Genomic DNA, 25066 nt, shown 5'->3' with positions numbered 1-25066 from the left:
GATTTTTTTTTTTTTTTTTTTCCCTCGTGCGACTGTTGGGATATGGACCATTCGGGGCTGTTCAGCTGGATTTTTGCTAGGAAACCAAACCAAACCAAACCAATAAAAATTAAAAAAAAAAAAAAAAAAAAAAAACCACAAAAACAAAAAAAACCCCACACAAACGATTTAATAAACTGCTGAATGCTTTGCTTTAAAAATATGACACCTCTGGATTTCTTAGCACCCCTTGGTTTATTTAAAAGCCTCCCGAGTAAGCTTTCTCCATCTGTGGCATCCAGTACTGTTTGGCATCAGGAATGTTATTTTGCTTATGCGCCACATCCCCCTACCCACATTTTGGTGAGCAACGCGTTTTCGTAGAAATGGAGGATTCTCCCCATATTCTCAGCATGGCAAGGCCTTCCCAGCTCCCCACCCTGCACTTGGTTGCAATTAAATTTTAAAGGCTGGGGCTTCATTACACCCGACTTTCCCCTCTCGTCATTCCCTACCACAACTACCCGGGGAAGGTGGTGAGGGTGTGATCCGGCACCGAGGGCAGCTTCCAGCTGGGGCTGGGTCTCGGGGCTGCTGCTCCGTCGCCCCGGCTTTGGAAATTGTCGCATAGCTGAGATGCCAGGAGGCTGAGTGTAGGATGCAATTAGCCTCACATGAAAACAAGTGGCTCAGTCTAGTCCGTGCCCTAGGGACTATTTGATCAAGTAATTAGATCGTTACTTCTGGGGCTGAGAGGAACCCAAACATGGCACTATCCGCCTCTTTTCCTGTTTACTCAGGAAGGTGAGTGCTCCGTGAAGAATGATAAGTGAGCATCCGAGTGCAATTAGATCTGAAAAAAAAAGAGGAACTAGCTGCGACTATGAAAAAAAAATAATCTGTTTTATCTTTTCCCTTCTGACTGTCGCAGATACTTGCTTTGATTTTCCCAATATCCAACTCCCCTTCGGAATTTTTTTTTTCCATTAATGAATAAAACTGTGTGCTGAGCTCTGAGGAAAACATTTTAGAGATCAGAGCACATTGCCTGACAGAGCAAGAGCTGTTGGCCTACTCAGCTTGCTTACGCTGAACAGCAATTTTCTCCCTAACTGTTACGGCAGTTTCGTAGATGCGGCATAAACATTCAGGTGTTCAGGGAGGGAGGATCTCCGTTTCGCTTTCTACAGCACATCCTGCGATGTTCACCTGGAAATTAGGTGTCTACTCTCTGCCAATGGTCTCGGCCTCTTAAAATCTGAATTTCTATGTCCGTAGGGAGGATTCAGCGTAATGCAAGCATCGTGCCATCGGGAGGACGCTACAGAGAAGTAGTTTAAGGGAAAAATCTTATCTGTAAGGGCATTTTTTCCACCTACAGTTTCATATTTCCCAGAATTTCGTTCCGTTTGATTTGGGAACGGGAGCAAAGGAAATTGTTGCTGGCACAGATCCTTTTAAGGAGTTTCAGAGACGAATCAGACCTCCACAGAGAGGTGATTAGGAAGACTCGGTTGGGTTGGTGTTTCTCCTGTGCATCATTTGTGCGTAGGTGATGCCTAGAGCATTTGCCAAAGTCCAGACACCCTCTGTGACGCGTGCCGTGCAACCAGTGGCGAGAGCCAGGGTCTGCCACAACCTGTTGGGAGAGGAGGAGGAGGACGGAAGCAGAAGATCTGTGAGGGTGGAATGATTTGTGCAAGGCCCGATCCCCCCCAACCCGCGTGCAATGCCGCATCCATTTGGGTATGATTTATCATGTCCCACTATTGGTCGGAGTCCTCTGCTAGAAAAAGTGAGACAGTGATAATTACAGGTTAGTCACCCGCCACGTGCCCTGGGGCATCTTTAAAGAGGGAGCCAGTGGGTGCTCACAGACAGAGCTGCACCCACATCTGCTGCTTCAGCAGCTGGGCTGGCTTCCCCTGCAGCCTGCCTCCCCTCTCTCCTCCCTTCAGCAGTGGCTGCTGAACCCAACCCCACTCGGCACCACCTCTGCTCGGGAAACCTGCAGAGCACCACCCTTGGCCTGTGACTTGGAGTCCCTGGGGACGTTGCTTCCTCCTGGGCGAGCAATTTGCAAACAAATTTGGCGCTGAGGAGGAAGCACTGGGAACCTGGTAGCAGATATTCATGGAGCGTTAACAAAATTTTCCAAGACACCTTGCTACTCCTAACGACATCTCTGCAGGACCCGGTGCTTGTGAATCCCTGTCGACCTCCCTAACTGATGGGGCTTGCCCAATTGCCACCAGAGACAAGGAAATAGAAGTCAATTGCAAAAGACTGAGATAGGACCTCTTACACACGGGTGACAAAGTCTCCCGACCTGCTCATCTTCCCCTCGTTAGTGACTTGTTTACCCATTGCTGGTAATGGAACGTTTTGTTTCTGCCGGCAGGATGCAGACAGGGCTGGCCCTGAGCTCCCTGAGCTCCAGAGGAGCACTTCAACAGATGATTGGGTTTTCAAAATCTTTTCAAAACCATGGGAGAGTGATTCTTTCACATGATGTGCCCCATCCCCTCTCCCAGCAATGATCTGGGATATCCTAGATGAGTCCCAGGTCCCCGGCTATTGCCTTCGACCTTCCTATGAGTTCTAGCAGGAGCTGCCGCTCTACAGAGATCAGGCTTTTAGGAAGAAATTAGAAGGAGAAAGAATGAGTCCGGGGGAAGGCAGAAGTGAAGGAAACACTTCCAGACAGCTGACTCCAAGATCACTTTGGTTTTATTGCTTCATAAAAGAAATTGAAAAGAAAGAACAGGGAAATTCTTCCATCTCTATCAGTGCAAAGAATTCCTGAATCTCTCTCCCAGGCGATATTCCTGGGGGCACAAGATCAATTAGTTACATGTTACAAGAAAAGGCATTGTTCACGAGATAAACATAGCGGAAATTATGCAGAACTCAAGGAAAACCATTTGAGGATTTACTCTTCCTAGGACAGGAAGGGAACTAAGGAGTACAAAGATGTGAGGAAGACGTTGGCAAGTTCAGGGATTCGCAAACCATTTTCATTTCTTTAACCTTGGGAGGCTCTGCAGGGCATTGGCACTGCAGAGTGGGTCGCACTCCCGGAGCCCCCACGTGCAGCCCCTCAAGGAGCCTTGCATTTGCGATAGCAGACATCGGCACATCTGATGGAGCAGCGCTGGCCACATGGGCACACACCCGTGCACAGCGGGATGGTTTGTGTAACGCAGGCCGTGGGACAGGAATCCACGCACCTCGTCACAACCTGAACGCCCCCACGGCAGGGCTCCACGCACGTCATGGTGCACTTGGTCACCTCCTGGCAGCAGGGGTCCACGCATCTGGTGGTGCATTTGGTCACCTCCTGGCAGCAGGGGTCCACGCACGTGGTGGTGCACTTGGTCACCTCTTGGCAACAAGGATCGACGCATCTGGTGGTGCATTTGGTCACCTCCTGGCAGCAGGGATCCGCGCATGTGGTCGTGCATTTTGTCACCTCCTGGCAACAAGGATCCACGCACGTTGTGGTGCACTTGGTCACCTCCTGACAACAAGGATCCACGCATGTTGTGGTGCACTTGGTCACCTCCTGACAACAAGGATCCACGCATCTGGTGGTGCATTTGGTCACCTCCTGGCAGCAGGGATCCGCGCATGTGGTGGTGCATTTTGTCACCTCCTGGCAACAAGGATCCATGCATGTTGTGGTGCACTTGGTCACCTCCTGGCAACAAGGATCCACGCATCTGGTGGTGCATTTGGTCACCTCCTGGCAACAAGGATCCACGCATCTGGTGGTGCACTTGGTCACCTCCTGGCAACAAGGATCCACACATCTGGTGGTGCATTTGGTCACCTCCTGGCAGCAGGGATCCACACATCTGGTGGTGCACTTGGCCACCTGCCCACAGCATGGCTCCACACACTTAGTAGCGCATCTGATCGCACATCCACAACACGGTTCCACACACCTGGTAGCACACTTTATCACTCCTCCACAGCATGGAGCCACACACCTGATTACCTCTCTACAGCAGGGATCTACACACCTCGTGGTGCACCTGGTCACTCTGCCGCAACAGGGATCCACGCACTTAGTGGTGCATCTGGTGACACCTCCACAGCACGGATCTATGCACCTTGTGGTGCATCTGGTCACTTCCCCACAACATGGGTCAACACATGTGGTGGTGCACTTGGTCACTTCCTTGCAACACGGATCCACACATGTCGCGGTGCACTTGGACACCTCACTACAGCACGGTTCTACACATCTGGTGGTGCACTTGGTCTCTTCCTTGCAGCACGGATCTACGCACTTTGTGGTGCACTTGGTCTCTTCCTTGCAGCATGGATCTACGCACTTTGTGGTACACTTTCTCACTTCCTTGCAACATGGATCCACACACGTCCTGGTGCACTTGCTCACTTCCTTGCAGCACGGATCCACACACTTCGTCACTTCCTTGCAGCACGGATCCACACACGTCCTGGTGCACTTGGTCTCTTCCTTGCAGCACGGATCCACACACTTCGTCACTTCCTTGCAGCACGGATCCACACGTGTGCTGCTGCACTTGGTGACTTTCTCACAGCATGAATCTTCACATCTACTGTCGCACTCGGTCACCTTGCAGCAGCAAGGGTCTGAACATGTGGTGGTGCACTTGGCCACCTCCTCACAGCACGGAGGAACACACGTGGCGATTCCGAGGCAGCACGGATCCACACACCTGGCAGCCTGTGTCACACCAAGATTACCCAGGTTCACGTAAGTGGTGGTGCCCCGACCAATCCCAGTATAGCAGCAGGGATCCACCGATGGAGGTAAGCACTGGATGTTACAGACGGAGCCACAGGGATCCACACATTCATGCACAGGAAAATTCTTCACCAAGATGGTGGGAGGTGAAAGGCAGAGCTGTCTCAGTTGACAAATATTTTGGCACTGCATCTCTGCGGGAGGGGTAATGTCTGAAAGCAGGAAAGAAATACACTCTGTGAAAAACAAACATTCAGCTTCACAAGGTTGTTTTATACACTGAGTTAAACTAAAGTCTTTTTTTTTTTTTTCCGGTGGAATGCTGAACAATATACTGGGAAAACAGCCTGAAATCCACAGCAGGGCACTAACTCCACATCAGAGCATTTTATACAAGTTTGTAGCTACTGGTTGGACGTATGTTTCCAACGTTTTCTTTTCAAAATAGGAAAGAAAAATGATGTTATTTGGAGTCAGCTAGATTATAATGCAGGGTCAGAAGTCATGACAGCCCTCCTCTGCCCACAGCTCCCCTTGGTTTGGAATTCACTCTTTGACATTACTTCCCTATTTCCACCCAAAAAGGAGACTCCTAGTCTTCTGATAGTGCCCTCTCCACACGCAGGTCCTCAAGCTAGAGGACATGAGTGGAACCTTCACGTCAGAAGAATCCCACACGGAAAGGATCTGACGTTCACAGTGCAGCTGCCTTCCCACCTCTCCCACAGAAGTCCTCCTCGGTCTTCTCACCCAGACTTCCTTCCAGGCATTGCTTACCCTTGCAGCCTGCAAGTCTCCACTTCTTATCTTCCCTCCCACTTTTATTTTCTTTGAAGTCCTAGCCTTGCCTTTTGATGTCTCTCAAACCCAGTAATTTCCTGGTTAAAAAAGGGTAGCGATGTCATTGGGGAAAGAGAGAGGTTAGTCCGCTCTCGGCCACCCCGAGATGCATCTTGATGGAGAAAGCTCAGCAACTGCAAAACATACGGCAACTAACGACCGGTAGAAGATGGAAGGAATATTTATCCTTAGCTCAGCTGCTTGGTAAGTACCACACACAAATCTCACTAAGCAGAAGCACTCGTAACTTGCTTCTGCAGATAATATTTTAAATTAAACAACCCCAGCCACCACGTTACTTCCCAGTAAGCCAAGAGAGACTTACCCAATTCACCACCAGCCACTAGCAAATGAAACCAAAATGGTTTGAAAAACACTTCAATATGAATCCTTTTATATGATTTCGGTGTCCGTGTCTCCGGAAGTGAGACACCTCAGGGGTATGGAAATAAAATTTTTAATAATCCAGACCTGCTCCACCTCCAATCATTAAATTACTTGCTAACATTATAATTTTTAATGAAACGTAGCCATCGAGGTAGTTCATACAGCGCTATGACTGCTTGCTGCCTGCAAGCTCGAATTCCTGATCCGCATATTTTCCATGAGGGATGGGGAATAAAGAACTGATGATACAGCCCGGAAACAATCCCCCTCGGGATTAAACTTTGTTTGGATAAAGGTTCATTTGGTACATTTTCTTGCACCTGCCCCTGAGACAGCGTACAGACCAGGATTGCAGATGGGACAGGACTCTAAGCAGCTTTGGTTTTGCTCTACTGTTCACGCTTGCTTGCTCTTCCCAGCACACAATATCCCTCCTACTGAGAGAGAACTCGATTCCCGATGATCTGGTCAGAATTTCTCTTGTTGCACGCTGCAGTCGTGGCCTCTCACCTTGTCTTTGGGCACCTCTGAGAAGAGACTCTCCGTTAGCACCTTTCTGATAGCTGAAAGGGGCCCCGGGATCTCCCCTAAGTCTTTTCCTTTCCAGGGTGAGCGGGCCCTTCAGCCTCTCCCCATCCATCATCTCCTCAAGGCTCCTGGACCACCTTGGTGGTCTCCACTGGACTCACTCCAGTTTGTTGGAGACTGTCTTGCGCTGTGCGCCCCAAATAGGACCCAGCATCCAGACGTGGTCTCCCACGTGCCAGATGGAGGGGAGCACTCACCTCCCTCTAACTGCTGCTGTACACCAGAGCGTGCAGCCCAGTACGTGGGAGCACCCCAGTTTTCTGGGCGGCTTCATAACATCTCTGCTCCTCAACTAAGTGCAGCATGCCAGCATAACTAAAATTTGCTACGATTTTGGCAGTCGGGCAGCCGGAGAAGGCTTCACACCACGTTAAGGTCTTCAGTGTCACTTGGGCTCCTCTCAGGACTTCGCCTGCAGTGCCCCATCTCAATGCAGTTGGGCTCCAGGGCGATGAACCATTCGCGTTTGGTGTTCTGACCACGGTGTCCGTGGTAGTGGCCCTTTTCGGTTTGCTGTTATACATTTTGATTGTAGAACAGGCTAAATCAAGACCGAAAAAAACCGCTGTTCACGACAGATAGCGAGCTGTGCACGACAGTCCAGAGTCTCCACTTTCTGCCTGCCACAACTGTGGTCAAGAAAAGATGTTCTTGTCGGAAAATCCCTCATTATATAAGAGAGAAGGGAGAGCCAGCAAACGCTGTGAGAGATCAAAGACTTCTTCTCTGCTCACTCCAAACCAGCCTTAAATCACTCGGTGACACAAGCATCAAACCAGTATTATTTGCATGCAGAGACGAGGGCACGTATCACCTGGAGAAGAAGGTGTGTTCTTGTGTCTGCACGTTATTCTCCCTTTAAGTATACGTGTCCACGCTGCTGAGGATGGTGGTGTCCAGTGTGGTGGCTTTTGGTTATTTAAGTCAAAATAAATAAATCTGGGGGGGGGTGTGATCACTTGGGTTGCCGGTTACTGCTGACCACAGTGCTTTGATTTAACCCTTAGTATAATTCATCTGACTTTGGTAAACCAGGGCTGAAGAGAAAAGCTTGGTGGTCACTCCTCCCATCACCCATCTGCTCTTCAGGGGTGTATGTGCATGAGGATAAAGGCAACATCATGGCGATGGAGTAGTGTTACGTTATTTGAGTCAGAGGTTTAGGAGAAAATGCAAAACATCACAAGACTAGTGGTGATGTCAGAGTTTCCAGAAACACGCCAAGGATACTACCACCAGCAGCGCCATGTCTGAGCAGGACGGTGGCACTGACAGAAAGGGGTCAGATGTGGCTAAAAATAAAAGAATCCCCCATATCCCACATCCCATCCTGTCTCAAAATGCCCGTGTGATGCGTTGGGCTGGAGGATGTTTGCCCGTCACAGAAAAACTGAGCCACGACTGGCTGATTATTCGAGAGCAAGCTGAGAGTCCACTCATTTCCCAAATTCTTCCCTGGCGTCAACCCCGCTGAAAGGACACGTGAATTCAAAAGCCATCTTTGCTCACTCGAGGTTACGCTACAACCACGGAAATAGCTGGTTTCCATTAAAATAATTAGTCAAATAGTCCATCACAGAGCAGAGGCGGGGCAGGTCCAGGTTGGCGAAGGGTAGCTTGTCTGTGCCTGGGGCACCTCGTCTCCCAAGGCCAAACTCCTGAATATACAAATCATATCTCAAGTTAAAGTTGCCGAGTCTGCTGGCTGTCTTTATTCGCTGATACTGAACCGGGTGAGTATCTTTGGGATCCTACGGATCCAAGCCTATTGCCGGTGTTAATTTTCTACTACGTGCTGAAATAGATTACGGCTACCAGCTGCGTAAGGGAAATAGTTTATTGGCTCTCACCCCTCCTTGGTGATAGGCGTTGGAACGAGTAATAATCTTCCTTCGCGCTTACTTTTGTGCAATTCCCATGGATGCTCTGCCAAAGGCTTCCTGTTATCTCAGCACTGGATTTAGAGGGATAAAACACCATCTCGCTCACTGAGCACCTACACAAATACTACTGCTGTGCACGTAGTTATTGTCTAAGCGGTGAAGTGTCTGCAGCGTCGCTTACGGCCGCGGCCGAGGTCCCAGGTAAGAGCGCGTAGCCTCACGGTAAACCTGAACTGCGTCTTTCTTTTACCTGTCTAGCCTGTTGCTGCTTTTAGCCATGGTGAAGATCAGACAGCGATAGCTACATCTCCCGCAGTAGCTGTGAGATGGGTATTCTCCTGCAAGAGAGTTTCAAGGCAAGGAGAAAAATGTCTGGAACAGAGAGAGGATTAACTTGAGGTTTATGAACCTGATGAAAATGTTAATCAGATCCATTGCTATCTGTGAAAAAAAAAAAAAAAAATTGTTGCTAGGGTGAAATTCTTTGGCTGAAAACAGATTTTAATAAGAAAAGCTGAGTTTGGAAGTTTAGATCGAAAAAGAGAATGGCCAAACTTCTTTTCATAAGGAGTTGTTGCGGGATTTGAAGCAAAAAAGATCAAACAAACAAACAAACAAAAACCACAAAGAAACAAAAACAAGAAAACCCAAACCCAGCAGATTTTCTCTCTGTTTCTTATTTCGTGACCAAATGGTGGCACGCATAGCAACCCTCTTGCTGAAGAATTCACCAGCCAAGCAAATGAAATGTCTGATGCTTTGGGTTAGTCGACACCAAATTGCTCTTTTTCTCTCAGGCTTGCCTGCAGTGCAGAATGATGTCTTCCCAGTGCAAGCTGCCCTGCCCGCCTGCTTCTGCCTGCCCGGGGGAGGCTGCGCAAACCCACACTTGCCCTTCGCATTGTGCCGCGGTGGATCCGGCTGCCTGCCCGGCGCGGGACGCGCACCCCTGTCCTGAGCAGACTGTCCAGGTGGCCCCCTGCCAGTATCAGGGCGCAGGCACCTGCCCGGAGGTTTGCCCTCAGGTTGGACCCTCCTGCCCGCCTCCTGCTGTCCCTGTGCCCAGAGATGCCTGCTGCCCTGAGCGCGCAGCTGCCTGCGACTCCTGCGCACCTCCGTGTGTGGGGGACATCGTGTGCCCAGCAGCGATCCCCTGTGAGCCCCCTCAAAGCAAAGGAGGGACCAGCTTCCCGTTCCAGCCCACAGCCTCGCCACTGGAGTCCTGCACCCCTGAGACCCTTGGGACGTGCGTGGAAACCTTCCCCCTCCAGCATGAAATCCTGCTAGTGGGGCCCTGCACCCCTGAGACAGGTGGGACCTGCGTGGAAACCTTCCCCGTGCAGCACCCGCCCTTGGCAGTGGATCCCTGCACCCTCAAGACAGCTGGGACCTGTGAGAAGACTTTTCCCTTCCACCAAACCATCCCCACGGTGGAGCTCTGCCCCACGGTGGAGTTCTGCCCCACGGTGGAGCTCTGCCCCACGGTGGAGCTCTGCCCCACGGACACAGCCGGGCCGTGTGTGAAGACCCTCCCTGCCCATCAAGCAATCTCACCAGTGGAACCCTGCACCCCTGAGGCAGTTGGGACCTGCATGGAGAACATCTCCTTGCAGCACCCGGTCTCAACCGTGGAGCCCTGCACCCTCGAGGTGCTCGAGGCCCGCGCGGAGGAGCCCTGCTGTGCTCCGGGCGTGATCACCGGGGATCCCCGCTCCGCTCCGTGCTCGGCTACGTGTGAGGATCCCTGCGCATCCCAAAGTGTGGTTTGTCAGGAGCCGAGTGTGTCCCAGAGTGCTGAAGAACCATCGGGGACATGCACAGCAGGACCCGCAGACACCGGCTCTACCAAGGGTGCCGGCACCCGCCCCGCACGAGCACCTTTCCGCCTGAACACCCGCACCGCGGCCATGGTGGAGCGGTGCCTGTCCAGGTGTCAAAACTGGCTGCGAGGCAAGAAATGAGAGAGACATCAGTGGGCACAGAGCGACGGAGAGGTTCCCCTGCATAGATGAGACCTCCTCTGGTGAGTCTCTTGGTTTCTCATGTGTAACAACAGGCGGCAAATTCGCTTCGTGTTAAATAAAAAAATGCTTCTCAATCATCTGTTAATTATGGCTCTTATTTTTATTGCCTAATGTTAACTGCAATAATGGCAAAAGGACGATGCAAGTATTAATTGCATTCAGAGACCCGTTTCATCATCTTCAACCTTTTTACTCCCCACATACAAATAACTACTTTCATAGTCTGTCTTAAATTCAGTTACAATTTTGCCTTTGGGTTTTCTCTCCTCTTTTTTTTTTTTTTTTTTAATGGTCTCTTAGATTGAAATTACTATGAGAATATTGAGAAAAGTAGCTCAAAGGCATCTTCTTAACATAGCTTGAGAAAGGTCTTTTAAGGAGATATAAAATGACAGAAGGCATTTAGGGTGAAGACAGAGCAAACGCTGAATAGAAAGAAGTTGCAGGAAGCACCAGGAGAAGAGCAGTGCTCAGAAATGGGAGTTTAGTTGCACAATGTCCAGTTGAAGACTGGGTAAAACTCTGCATAATTACAAGTTTTTGCCACGTAACAGCTTTGCCCAGAACCAGACTTATATCTCTATTAGCAGCAACCTGATGCAGTAGATGGATAAAGCTTTCTAAAAGTGATAGAAAGACCAGGGGGAGAAGGATATGCCAACTATTCCTGCAGCTGCCTGCCACGGAATTGATGTGTTATCTGACATTTCTTGCCCACGGCCCTGTCAGACTCGGTGCTAACATCCAAGCTCTCCGTGCTCCTGGTGGCTGTTGGTCACGACCTGCTGTTTGCTGATACGGGCCATGGCAAGAAAAGCCCAGTCCAGCTCAGGGCAGCCCGGAAAAATGATGAGAACCGGTTTAGGCATCTGGAAACAGCTGCTCAGTGAAAGCCATTTCTATTGGATTACGGCACTTTGTTTGCTGGGTCTTTAACATCCTCCGTTAGAAAGGAATTTTCTGCCTCCCATGCACACATCAAATAAAATATCTCTCTGTGTTAGTGCGCTCTGCGTGTTTGCAAAGAGATGAAACAAGTCCTTATAGTGTAGCAATAACCACAATTTATCGGATTGAGGGAATAAATCTGGATGGATCTTAAAAAGTTTGTCAGCTGTTTCATTTTTTTTTTTTTTTTTTTTTTTTTTTCCCCCCAGTAAATAAATCAACAGATATCATTCTCAAGACACTACGGCAGATTACCGTGCCTGGAACTACATATATCACCCATTATGTTGTAATACGACTCTTCTGTGAGTTAGATTAGATCTGCAGTGTTAGACTTTGGAAACACCTATAAATCAAATTACTGAAGGTAGCCTATAGTAACATAAAAATGACAACTAAAGATGAACCAGCAAAGATGATAAGCAGAGGAATGCTGTTTGCTTTGCCCTTGCAGGAGGGTGGGATTGGATGGTCTTTAAGGCCCCTTCCAACCCAAACCATTCTAGGGTTGGTACAAGATGCTCTTTTGGCACCGTGTTACTAGGCTGCCCTTCACAAATTGTTGTGCTCTCCCACATAATCTCGGTTACAAAAAATATCTTCTCGTTACACACTTGCATCACCCTGGCTGGCACTTCCCCTCGCAATCCCAACATTTATGGTTGTGCCAACACAGTGTGCTCCGTCCCGGCACATTTGACATTCAAACACCAGTCTACTGATGCTCGGAGTTTATTGGCATCATCCTCAGCGCTTCCAAGTGCTTATCAACAATAATAAAACAAGACCTGGAGACTGAGCCGTTTCCTCCAGCTCAGCAGCCGCTCAGCAGGCAAGGAAGTGATTTTTTTTTATTTTTTTTTTTGCCTTTCCTCAAGTGTCATTAAGCTGGAGGTGTTCATCAAGACCAAGGAGACGGTTTCTTTAGCTCTTTCAAGGACCACCCAGGGCCATAAGTATGCCATGTTTTATAGGAAAGCAAAACCTAGAAAAACTTGTCCTTTTTGTTGGATGCATCAACCGTAATTTCAGCGGGTATTTCTTCATTCAAGCAATCTGGGGGCAGAGATGGTCTTTGGCTGGGCTGCTGCACCCTGATCCCAATCCCCAGCCTGCAGTGCTGGTGGTAAAGCAGGACGAGGACCAGATCCAGCTGGATCCTTTCACTGCTCCGTGTTGTGTGGGGACGTATTGTGTCTGCATCTCCTGAGCAGCCTGTTCAGTGCCTTCCCCCAGCTCTTCATTCCTTTGATAGTTCTCATGTTCCCCTCGCCATGATCTCCTCCCCTCACTCATCTGTCATTATTCCTGCCTTGTGACACCTCATCATCATCAGGGTGGAGTGTAATTGGTACAGCTGGAAAAGAGGCATCGGGGGTGATTGTGGCATTCCTAACATATCAGCTGGTAATTTAGACCTTTCCTACAGAGAAGAAGAAAAGGACAAAACGCCATCCAGCCTTTTTTTTTTTTTTTTCAAACAAAAGTCAAGGGTCTCACTTCTCAGGCATGGCTGACAAGGCCGAGAGCTTGCGTAGAGACGTGATGAAGATGAAGGACCATAAGCAGCACCCCAGGGCTGCTATTGCTTATTTCATGGAGCCAGGTGAGTCATTTCGGGAAGATGATCCTTCAGAGCAGCTCAAGCGCTGCACGTCTGCACTTGCGAGCGGTGCCAGTCCACGTTCTCCCGGCCTGAGTCACCAGCTTCAGAGGGTCTTCCAGGCACAGGTTGGAGCCTGAAAAGTCCGGTTAAAAGGAGCATCTCCCACCCTTTACTAAAGGCAGAGAGGTCAGCACCCCTTAGCACACTCAAGTAACTCTTCAAAACACACACACAAGCTGAACTGAGCGAAGCGTTTAACAAAAAGAACAAGTTCAGCCACTGCCACATCGGCTTCGCATGTCCTATTCCTTCATCCCATTTTTTTTTCCCCTCTGGTTTTCCATCGCTGGGTTCAGGACAGGGTGACTTTTACCCGTGGGCTGTGACTGGCTGCGTTTTGTGCAGGGCACAGTTCTAAACTTCAGCACAAACGTACACCTGGGAAAGAAGTTTCTGAGAATGTCTGGGAGCCTGCCAGAGCCCAGCACACCTTCCTCTGTGCTTGCCTTTCCAGAGTAAACAAACAGAGATGTTGCTCTTAAACAAGGCAGACCACATACAGAACTGGTAGAGCCCGGTTTCCACCGTCTGCCCTGCGTCCAACAGCCCGCTGAAGGGAGAACTGATTAGTCCTTTCTCCTACGGCAGCATTAACCGTGTCTCCACTGATTTTCATGAAACTAGCAGAGATTTAGCATTTGTTTGAACCATGCCACCGTGTCAAAATCTGCTTGCAAAATAATAGGTTAGGATATTAAAAACGGGAGCGTAGAAGCTTTACTTCTTGGGAACGGCAGGCTAAAAAAATGAACCCCTATTAAAAAAAAAAAAAAAAAAAAAAAAAAAAGGAAAGTGGGTGATTTCCCTGTCTGTACATCTCTCTGGAGAAAAAGGAGAGGGTTGGGCAGGGCAGGCAGGAGTTACATTCCTGCAGGCAGCACAGTGCATCAGCCTGCTTCTGCCTGGCTTTCCCCTCTTGCCACCACCCCACAAGCAGCTTCCAGACCTGCACTCCTCGCCTCGCTGCCATACCGCCGCCAGACACATGTCCCTGCCACGCAAGCTCCGTCTTGCCCCAGAGCACCCACTCCGGTCGTTGGCTGCCAGCCCGACACAACGCTTTGCTCCTCCCCGGTGGCACCTTGCCCACACCGCCAGCCTGGTTTTGGTGGGGTTTATCAGGTCGCCTTTCCCAACACGTCCTCTCTGCCCCCTTCTACCCTCTGCTCTAGACAACATTCCCATTGTTGCAGCACAACCACTCCTGAGCACTTCTTGTTGCTTCCTCTCCACGTGCTCTCGATGCCCCTGTGGTCGCTCCTTGGTGGCCAGAGTGGCTCTTCAGGACAGCAGAAAGCAGATTTCCATCCCAACCAAAGACACTAAACTTGAGCCTTTAAGCCATTGCCCAAAATCGCAGCTTCCTCCAAAAACGAGCCAGCAAGAGGAACTGAAGTTTTCCCACAGATGTGCTGGGCAGTGAGGAAGCTAACGGGCAAAGGTACCAAAATTGTCCACACCACCAAGGGAAGCAGCCAAAACGAACGCAGCCCGTGACTCATTTCCACCACGGCCACAAGAAGTGACTCAGGTCTCCACTAAATCCTCAGCTTTCAAGTGGAGCAAGGTAGCAGAGACCACAGCTGAGCCGGTTGCCCCATCCCGGCCCATCTCCTCTGCTGACAGCCCCGGGAGAAGGCAGGAGGCTCCACGGTCACACGCGTGGCAGGAGCGAACGGCCGCTGACTCCATCCCCAGCCCAGGTCCCCGCATGGCAGGAGCGATGGCTTTGAGCTCAGGATAATACAGTGGGGGAAGAAAATCAAAGAGTTGACAGCTGAGCTGCTTCACCACAAAAAGCTGGTTCACGGTCAGAGCTCAACCCCGAGGCTGATTTTTCCAACGCTAAACCCCGTGGCTGGCTCAGGGAGCGCGTCTGAGCCACGTCTGGGTGCGGGCAGCTGATGGGAGGGATGGCGTCCCAGCTGCCCACACTAAACGTGTACAGGTTGTGTCCGAGCATGCAGACACTTGGCCTGGGCACCCACAGCAAGCGTGCACGCGTGTGACCGTGCATGCACACACGCAGCGTCCTCTGGCGGCCCACAACCCGGGGAGGCAGGAGGCCATAACCCGCTGGAAGATGAAAGGCAAAGAACATGCAGGCAGTGGCAAAGCTTGTTTGCTGATTACAGATAAAAAGCAGGACTCGGAGTCTTCTGGGCTGGAGATAACGAGGAGTAGCTGCGTGATTAATTTTGTCTCGATCGTCTGTCAGTTAAGAGCATTCCCAAACGTCTGGGCTGAAGGGCTGCCGTGCAGCGCGCTGCCTCACCAGGGTCCTCCCCCTTACAGCGCAAAGCAGGTGCCTTTGGAGCGAGGCGAAATACTCCTTCATAGCAGTAAATGTGGGGTAAGCTCATCTCACCTTCCTCCCCGACCTATTTCCACGTCAGGTTTACTCTTAGTCTCTAATTCCTAAAGATTGGCTTAAAATGAAGATGAAGAATTTCGTTATGTGCTCTCTATGCGCTGGCCAGCTACATCATTTCCTTTCCTTTGCCGGACCTAGAGTTAAGTAAACTTGTGAGTTTCCCCACACCTTCAGATAAATAAATAAATAAATAAATAAATAAATAAATAAATAAAATAGATTTACAGTCAGCTGGAAAAAAAATTATGAGCAGATGAGGCACAGAATAATCCAGTCTTCACGAAGAGGGTCAATGCGGGAGAGGAACAAGATAATCTGAGATACCTGTGCCCCTTTGTGAGTTCTGGGGAACAAATGCAAAGGAAAGGTTTAATTAACTTCTCCGTAAGTTTAGTTAACATATGTATTAAAACTGTCTCCGTACCGGGAAAGTATCCTCAAAAGCCTTGTTTCAAACAAGAGATTAATTCCTAATTTTAATTGTGGGATTATTCAAATGCAGAAAGAGTCTTTTAGATATTAAAGGCATTTCTAGCTGGCTTTCAGCGTTTTACCACAGGGAGACTCAGAATCCAATTACCTCTGAAGAAATATGTTAAATATGCTCATTAACATGTAAAAAAAAGTGGAAACATGTACCAGAGAAAAGCTGATGTATTACACTTCTTAATGTCACAATGAATTAGCAGTGAAGGAGGTTGCAAGGAAAGTTATTTAACTTGCTCAGATACCCAGGCAACGTAAGAAAATAAAGCATTTTATTCCAATTAGCTTAATTCCTGATAATGACATAGATGTGATAAAACTCTCTGTGTAATGGGCTCCAGCCCTGTGGAAGTTGAGGAATCGTGCTTTGTGTATGAATGAGGCAAGAAAAGGGAGGTGAGCCTGCAGCTCGGTGTAAAAACCGCCCTCAGCTCTCAGCAGGCAAAAGAAAGAAGGAAACAGCAGGAAGAAACGGCGAAGGAGGCGCGTGGGGAAGGCAGTGACCCCGGGAAGCCTCCGGGTCCCACGGTCGCGCCGAGTGCAGGCGTTTGTTTTTAATTCTAACCTCCCAAAGCCAGCCCCATCCATCCCAGCTCTCCCAAACCCACGTATAAACCTTCTCACGTTAAAACCTTTAGTGCGGCTCTTCCCCTCCTTCATCGGCGCTAAGCTACACTTTCTGTTCTTCCCTGCTGAGCGGAAACAGTCGCGCAGAAATAAACGGTAACGTCCTGCTTTATTGTTTAGTGGAGAAAGCCGACCGCTCCGACCTAACTCCCACCCCCTTGAGCCTTAAATACCCCCAAGTCCTGACACCCAGCACCAGCTCAACACCAGTCCCTGCCGTTAGGGCCTGGCTCATCCCACCCCCTCAGCTGCCGACAATGCCCCTTCCCTCGGTGCCTCCTTCATCTGCTGCTTCTTTTCCTCCCCATGAACCAAGGAGCTGAGCCATTTCCCAGATCCAAAAGGTCTTCGGGCTCTCTGAGGACACACCAGTTTTCTAGTTATATTTTCAAAGGAAATAATTTTAGTTGAGGTTGGTTTACCTGAAGCTTTACACGTTAAAATACACCAGGAGAAACTGAAGCATGACCTGAGTTGTAACTTTTCCGACATCACCATGGTGGTAACAACAGCTACTAAATTATTTTTAAAGGCTCTGTGTAACCATAGACTCTTAGATTTTCCACACCTTTTTTTTTTTTTTTTTTTTTTTTTTTTTTTTTTTTTTTGCACACATCTTGTTCCAAATGACCGCGTCAAAGTCCCAGAGCTGCCGTGAGCCAAGTGCCACCTCCAGCTTCATCCCGCTGCACATCGCTCCTCCAAACCCACCCCAGCTCTGCGGTCCACAGCCCAGGGAACCACGCCTGCCCCTCGTGTGAACACACCGGCCAGCACGCTTAGAATATCTTTTTGCCCAAGAAACAGGAAGAAAGGTGAACTGGGCAGGTGTGGATAAATTTAGGCGATCAAACTGCTTAAAGGAAAACAACCAGAGAGCATTTTACCAGCAGCCTAAGCTTGAATACACGCTGTGCCTATCCAGAGAAGCTGGTTTGCCCGGTGCCCCAACACATTTTTCCACCAGCGAGTTGAGAAAACAGAGCTCCTTCAGCAAATGCACCTCAGGGATTTGTGAACATCAGCGGAGCAAAGTGCTGCAGACTTGTTCCCTCCTTCGCCACATCACGCACCTTACCCCCATGGTAAATCCACCTTGGGAAGCCAGCCCAAACGAACACCCATTTTAGCCGCTTCGAACTCCCCAAGGATTTATCCTTCTTGGAAGCACAGGTGGCATCACAGGGGAAGGAGCCACCCCTCCTGCCCCAAAACTTGGGCTGTGGTCTTAATGCTGCCTTTCCAACACCAGCATGGCTTGAAGGTCTTTGGGACACCCGGGAATCTCTAATCACGCTGGGCACAGCCTTGGAGGGTGCTGCTTCCCGTTGATATGAGGTGAAAAGGGAGAAATTGGAGCTCAGGCTTTATTCCAGCCAAAGGCATCACGAGCCAATTGTATTAAGAGATTTGACTCTTCCGGAAAAACAGTTTTCAGGGTAAAGAGCAGCACAAACGTTGCTCTTCTGTTGTAGGGGAGCTCTGAGGAAGATCAGCTTCTTTCCCGACCCTTCCAGAGGTCAACCCCTCCCAGGCCCATCCCAATCCTGTCCAAACCCCCCCCCAGCATCATTACAAATGAGGGGAGAGCTTGTGCCAAACCTCCCCTCCTCTTGCACAGCTCTGAAAGCAGCATCACCGAAGTTTCGTGCGATTTCTTTAGCACAGGTCTCAGAAGCACCTGCCCTCCACTCCCTGGATTGAACATAATTTATCGCGAGCTCTGTTGTTTTTCTCTTTTCCGTTCTGTAAAACTTTTAACTTCACGTATCACTTGACCTTCTAACCTTCTTTCTCCTTCATAAAGCACGTGTGAAACCCTGTACAACACCAACCTGTTATCGTCTACGGCTGTCTACAAGAGGAGAAACCGCCCTGATCAGGGTTTGGGTGGTTTGACTAGAAATAACTTCGCCAAAAACACCCTAACCACATCGGCCTCTCCAAGGTGCCCCAGTAATTTCCCCCCCTCACCCACCCTCACTCCAGTTTAATGAGAAGGTTTGCAGCAAAGACGCCACATCTTAGAGGATAGTGATGCGTTTCCCTGCAGGTCTGATAGAAAGGTTGATAGCCAGAAATAAAAGGGTATTGCGGAGGAGATCAGGGCTCCTCCCCGGGCACTGCCCGCTCATGCTGACAGAAGAGAAGCTTTGACGGCACCCGGAATTAAAAGCTATATTAGAAACCTCTCGGCGTAAAGAAAGGGCGTGGGTTCAGACAGAACCAGCTGGAGAAAAGGGAGCCCTGAGCTCAAGAAGACTCGGCAGACAATCCTTTGGTTGCCAAGCCCTCCTGACCCTGCAGCATCCCATAGTCATCCTCTCCAAGCGCTTCCATGCCCCCCTGCAAGGATTTCACATAAACGAAGTGGGACCCATTAACCTTCCCCCTGCCAGGCACGGAGCAAGCCAGGGTGTTTTCCTGAAAGTGCTTTCTTTAGTACAAAGTTGAATGTGTTTTATTTTCTACGCCCAGAGCACCTTGTACGCGAAAAGCTACACGTAGATTTCCGGTATCGCTTTGCTATGGATCGGAAAAAAAAAAAAAAAAAAAAGGACTTTGAGAAGTAGAAGGCTAAAGTAAGGGATCTACTCAAATTGCCTAGGAAACAACTTGCGTGTCACACTGCGTTCGGAGCAGCTGGCAGGCAATAAGGCAGCATAGGCAGATAAAAAAATTTACTTCCCTGAGCAAAAAGCAACTGTGCCTAGGTCTGTGAGGCTGCCAGTTAACCCACTGGGCCCCAGTATGGTGGCCTCACCCACAGGACACAGGGTTGCAGTGGGGACTGGTGCTGGACACAGCACAAGGAGTTTAAGTCCCTTCTTTTCCACGTGCCTCAGTTTCCCCTTCTGATAAATGGGTGACTGCAGCCCACCGTGCCCACAGCCCCCAGGTGCTCGCTGGCTCTGGGGACGCACCGTGTCACCCTCTGTCCTGGTCCCAGTGCCACTTGGTGGCACTGTTTGAAAAGATTTCTTTGCTCCATGTCTACCTCCCCGTCGGGATGCAGAAGAGGGAGTTTCTGGAAGGAATCACGTTAATCTTGGCATCGCAATACCCTAATTTTTCTTCCTTTGTTTTCTTTTCTCGTTATTCACCGTGCAAGTGCTCCCGGGCCGTCTCCTCCCCGGCATGTCAGTCACTGGGGATTGCCTCCTCACAAAACACGTTTGCCAAACACAAGAGTCACGGGCGTTGTCAGGCATCACCTTAAACTAAATCCTTCAGTGGTAAAAATAGCGCTTTTTTTCTGTTAAATTCCTCTGAAATGTGTCTGCAGGTGGGGCAAGCTTAGGAAGGATCATGCATGAAGTCCACAGAAAAGCATCCGAGCAGAAGTTAATGAGAAAGAGACAAACGAAGACAGGGGCATGACAACGTAATTGGGTGAGAGATGTTTCGGGTGGCCCTGATGAAGGGGTGTCTCCTCTGGAAGATGCAGGCTGTGGTCCTGAACTGTATATAAGATGGCTGAGAGCTGACCGGCTCCAGACTGCGCTCCTGAACCTCAGCGCTCCTACTCCTCACCCAGGTAAGCCCGGACTGCTTTTTCACGCTGTCTGACTTTGCTACCTGCAGGAAAGCAGGAGCGTCTGGCCGTGACGATGTCCCTGGAGCTGCCGCTGCTGAGTTCTCCTGAAGGGAAAAAAAAAAAAAAAATAGAATAATGACCTGGAATTACGCTATTCAATGGTTCATTAGAGACGACCTCGATTCACAGCTCTGCTCTGCTCCAGAGAAAACAAAACGGGGATTTTTTTTTTTTTTCTCTCCTCTCTTACTGTGTGTCCCCAGCCTTTCAGTTCTCACTGTATCTCATCTCCCCAGCCATCTCTGCAGCTGAGTTTCATTTTTCAGATTTGTTTTTCTGAAAAAAAAGAAATCCTTCTTGCTCTCTCTTTCCCTCCCCTCATACAGTTTTATTTTATCTGTGCCCTTCTCTGGCTTTTCTTCCTCTCTCTGCATACCCAGTTGTATTGTTGGAGAGTAACTTATCCGAAAAAAATCAAGCACACAAACAAACAAACAAAAGCCCCTTTTTGTCTGTGTTTTTCTCGCAGACGGCCTCAGTTTTGCAGGGACATGGCCCAGTTCCAGGAAAACATCAATGGCATCGTTGCTGCTTTCTACGTGTGCGCCAGAAGTGATGGCAACTGCAGCCCCCTGAGCAGGGAGGAGCTGAGGCAGCTCGTTGAGCAGGAGTTTGCCGATGCGATAGAGGTGAGGGTCCAGCCCCACAGCTGGCGCTTGCCATGGGTGTGCCTTTCTGCCCTGAGACTGCTTGGGTGCTCCTAGAGAGATGGCACAAACGGTTCACGGGCTTTGCCAACACCATTTTGTCTCTTTACAGAACCCCCAAGACCCCAAAACCATCAAGAAGGTGCTGTGCTTCCTGGATGATGACAGCAACTGCAGGGTTGACTTCAGCGAGTTGCTCAGCCTGGTTTTCCGCATGGCCAAGGCTTGTTACAAGCCACTCCAGCAGCACCAGGCGCCAGAAGATGGTCAAGAGCCAAGAGCGCAAGAGAAGGCAGGTGGGGAGCAGCTGTCGGGGCCACGTGCAGCAGGGAGGGTCTCAAGCAACCAGCAGGTCCCTGAGCAGGGTGTGAACAATCAGGTCCAGGACACTGAGACACAGGACCAGGACAACCATCAAACCCGGGAGGGTGAGACACCAGAGCAGGACCAGGACAGCCATCAAACCCGGGAGGGTGAGACACCAGAGCAGGACCAGGACAGCCATCAGGATGACGGCACTGAAGCATCAGAAGGGGATCCAGAGAGAGATGAGATACTGGACACTGCAACCTCAGAGCAGAACAGAAATACCCATAAGGCTGAAGAGACTGAGACACCAAAACAGGACCCAAAAACCCAGGAGGCCCAAGAAACAGAGGCAGCAGGGCAGGGTTCAAACCACCATCAGAGCCCAGAGACTGAGTCAGCACAGCAGGACCTCAATTGTCCCTCTGAGACCCAAGAAAAAGACCCAAACAAGACGACCCAGGTCTGTGAGGCCCCTCAGCAGGACCCCAACCCTGGCAAGACCCAGAAGCTGCTGCGCCCACAGCGGGGTGTAAACCCCCGTCGGGATCTCAAGCCCTGGGGAACGTGCCATGACCCAGCTTGCCATCAGCTCCCTGAACCCAAGGGGCTGGAGCTGGAGCACAGCGGGACAGAGGCTCCGTCTTGTCCAGCACAACAGCAACAAGAGGCTCATCACCAAAACCAACCCCCTATAGAGCAGCAGCTCCTGCAGACTCTGTATCAGTGGCCACCACAGCAGTAAAGGCTGAAACAAGCCCCCATCCAAGTGAGGCTTTTGCCCCCTGCAAGGAGGTAGATTTTGTCCAGTCCCACTCTGGTTTTGCATTTCTATTTGTCCTGTCTTGTCTGATTCCTTATTATCTCTGGGCTTCACACCCCCCTGGCTTGTACTGAGCTACGCATGACTAGAGCCCTTCCCTTCTTACTGCTCCTCTGCCTCTGCCCGTGTAAGCAAAGCAATAAAACTGAAGGCAAAACACCCCGGTGTCCCAGTGTGTTGTGGGCAAGCGAGCCCTCAGCCCGGCTCTGAGCAAACAGCCGGGCTGATGTGATGTGGCGCAGAGGACCTGAGCGTCCGTCCCTTCCATGACATATGGCCAGATTGCTCCAGGGTGCAGATGGATGGATGGCGGCAGAGGCAGGCGTGTCTTGGGGGCGGATAGCCTAAAGGAGCTGCTGCTCACCTGCCTTTGCAATTTAGCCGAGGTGAATCGATTGCTCCCTGCGGGCAGGGATGTGGTGTCTGCAGAGAGGGTAGAAGTCTGGATTAACGCAACGGCACGGCCAAGCTGAACGGATCCCTCACAGCATCCCTCTGCTCCAGACGTTTTTCATGGCTGTTGTGAAAGAACAAACAGCTGCTTAACGCTGAATGGCAAGGGTTTGTCCTGTTTAACCTCACTTACTAATCATCTCAGAAGCAAGGGGAACGTGGAGCATGCTATGAAGATCAAAAATCCCTGTTAGCTATGGAAGTCTCCAAGCAAAGGAGTGGAGACACATTAAACACAGGAAAAAATGATTTTTTTTTTTTTGGGGGGGGGTGGTATATCCAGTCCCAGCAACAACTGAGAGGCCAGAGATAAAAAGCTGACGTGCGAATAACCGGATCCAATCTCAAACTCAGATTCAGTTCAGGCAGTTTGGGGTACCAGGTCCTTGGGCACTCGTCCAGACACGCACATAGGAACGTGGACAACTCTGAGGGCATGAGCAGGCCAGTGAAGTCAGTGGGGTTTATTAGGGGGTTCAGACATGCTGGACCACCAGGCAGGCCCAAAGACTCGCACCCCACAGGGAAGGTGATGCTCAGCCTGTTTTTCCCCCGTGTTATCTTTCACTTGCGACCTATCAGCAAAATCTGCACGATAAATGCACTCGCACCTCCTGCTCTGTGGCCGGTGACAAGCAGCACGCAGAGACCTCACTGGAAAATAAAACATCATTCCTCTGGGACACCCCAGAATTTCACAATTTGCTAAGGGCTGAATCAGAAAAACCAGCGTTTCAAAACTAACCCCCAGAAACATACATCACAAACGCGATTTGATTTTCAAAGTGCTCGTGTCCAAAGTAAATATATTAGACACGAAGTACCAGTCTGCCCTACTACTGATAAAACGTATTAGCAATAATATGGTCTGAACTACCTCATGGCAGCCGTGGACGTGCGATGGGAGAGTCAAGCCTTCAATTTCATCACCCATCCGTCAAAATCCCATTCCACCTAGACGTTTCTCAGAACGTTTCGTTTTTCAGAGAACTCCAATTCTCCTGTAAAAATCGCTCTCGGAGGTTTGTCCTATAGCTCTTTGCTTCTTAGTAGCTCTGATTTGGGATTGAAAATCACCAGATCCCAGCATCCCTCTGTAGTCTCTGTCCATCAGCTGCCACCTTTTGCAATATCAATAAAAAAAAAAAAAAACAACTGACCTCCCACCTCAGGCAGGCACCAAGCCCTGTTAGGGATATGTTAATTATATGCTCTATTCTGAATAACACTACTTTTGCCATCAGGAGTGTCAGATTTGAAGTTGAGACCGGTGGGGTTTTTTTAGTTTGTTTTAAGCAGAACATGAAAATAATCCCACTGACACAAATACCTAAGAGTATTTGTGTCAGTATGGCAAGTCTGGGAGGTGTTGGAAGAGGAAAGATCTTTTTATACACCACACAAAGAGCCCAGATCCTCTAAGATTAAATGCAACAGAAGTTCGGTCACCCTATATAAACGGTGACAGGGATGGGCACAGAATTGGGTAAGAAGGATGGACCCCACCCTCTTGGGTAATATAGCTTTTAAAAACCTCCCCACCTCCCATCCTACGAAAGCATCTTTGGGGAGAATGAAACCCTTGGAGAAAAGTGGGGTTCAGTGCTGCTTAAAACATGCTTTGAAATATTTTAATTATTTAGTTGTTGTTGTTGTTCCGGGAAGGGCAGCAAATCCCGGGAAAGCAGGCGATGCACATGGCCAAAACTCAACACGCTTTTTCCTGCATCGATACCCAAACTCTGCTCGACGGCTCGCACGGCGGCTGACCGTCCCGCGCTGCCCCAGCCCCTGCGGGGGGGATTACAGACTGTTACAGGACACCAAGCCGCACTCTAATGCTCTAATTTTAATAATAACTCCAATCTACCATAAAATTACAGTTTCCCAAGGGTATCATTATCCCACAGGTGGGGTATAATTTGCGCAAGTATAATTTAATCTTAAAAAAAAAAAAAAAAAAGGTTCAAAAATGAAGTATGGCTAGTAACAATCCTTCATACGCACTTGTATGAGTATCCCCAAGGTGTTACCAGCACTAATTAATTAGGCTCCTACACCCAGTATGATCTTACCTTGCAGATGGGCCAGATGATGAGACACTCACCCAAGGCTGTGTGACAAGTTCATGCTCCGAAGGCTCTCTGCAATGTCTCCGTCATGCTTGTCAAGGCAGCAGCCTACCTCCAAAACCAAAAGCAGGGGCCCAGGTGGCACACCTGGTATCTTCTTTATTTGCTCTGGGTACTGGGAGAGATCAGGGTGAATAAAGGAATCGGTTGGTCTCTAATTATTTTACCGTCGAAAGATTTAAAAAAAAAAAAAAAAAATTAAGATTGTAGAGGTAATTACAGCAAAAGCTGCCTAGGGCAACGAAGATGAAGATTCAACGCGAATCGACCTCATGGCAGGGAGGTTTCTGCTTTTATTTTTAATTAAAGATCAAGCAAAGTTGAAATGAAAGTCAATCGTGGAAGACGGTTAGCACAAAAAGCGTTGTATCGTGATTTTTCTCAATGAAAAGTCATTGCTTACGGAAGAGACATTTGCTAGTAGGAAAATTCATTTTTGCAGAGATTACTGCTTTAAAATGTTCTGTTTGTGGCTGGATTTTATCCAACAAAAGCCTGGATAATATAACAAAAAGGCTCCTTAATAAGTAGTAAAAAAAAAAAAACAAAACAAAAAAAAAAAAAAAC

General features: G+C 49.3%; 2 protein-coding genes across 2 annotated transcripts; one reads left to right on the top strand and one right to left on the bottom strand.

The window, feature by feature from the left end:
* Window positions 1–3079: 3079 nt before the first annotated feature.
* On the bottom strand, window positions 3080–4909 carry LOC113488619 (keratin-associated protein 10-6-like). Its single transcript, XM_026863900.1, has one exon. The coding sequence runs from the start codon at window positions 4907–4909 to the stop codon at window positions 3080–3082; it is 1830 nt and encodes a 609-aa protein (XP_026719701.1).
* A 14634-nt stretch (window positions 4910–19543) lies between these two features.
* LOC113488664 (cornulin-like) lies at window positions 19544–22059 on the top strand. Its single transcript, XM_026863947.1, has 3 exons — window positions 19544–20078; window positions 20608–20767; window positions 20898–22059. Exons 2-3 carry the CDS (start codon window positions 20630–20632, stop codon window positions 21834–21836), a joined length of 1077 nt encoding a protein of 358 aa, XP_026719748.1. The 5' UTR covers window positions 19544–20078; window positions 20608–20629; the 3' UTR covers window positions 21837–22059.
* The last annotated feature ends 3007 nt before the right edge of the window (window positions 22060–25066 follow it).

The sequence above is a fragment of the Athene cunicularia genome (assembly GCF_003259725.1).
Source record: "Athene cunicularia isolate RWA chromosome 25 unlocalized genomic scaffold, athCun1 chr25_part1, whole genome shotgun sequence".
Classification (NCBI taxonomy): domain Eukaryota; kingdom Metazoa; phylum Chordata; class Aves; order Strigiformes; family Strigidae; genus Athene; species Athene cunicularia.
The sequence above is the reverse complement of the archived record's forward strand: the minus strand, read 5'-3'. Positions and strand labels throughout refer to the sequence as shown.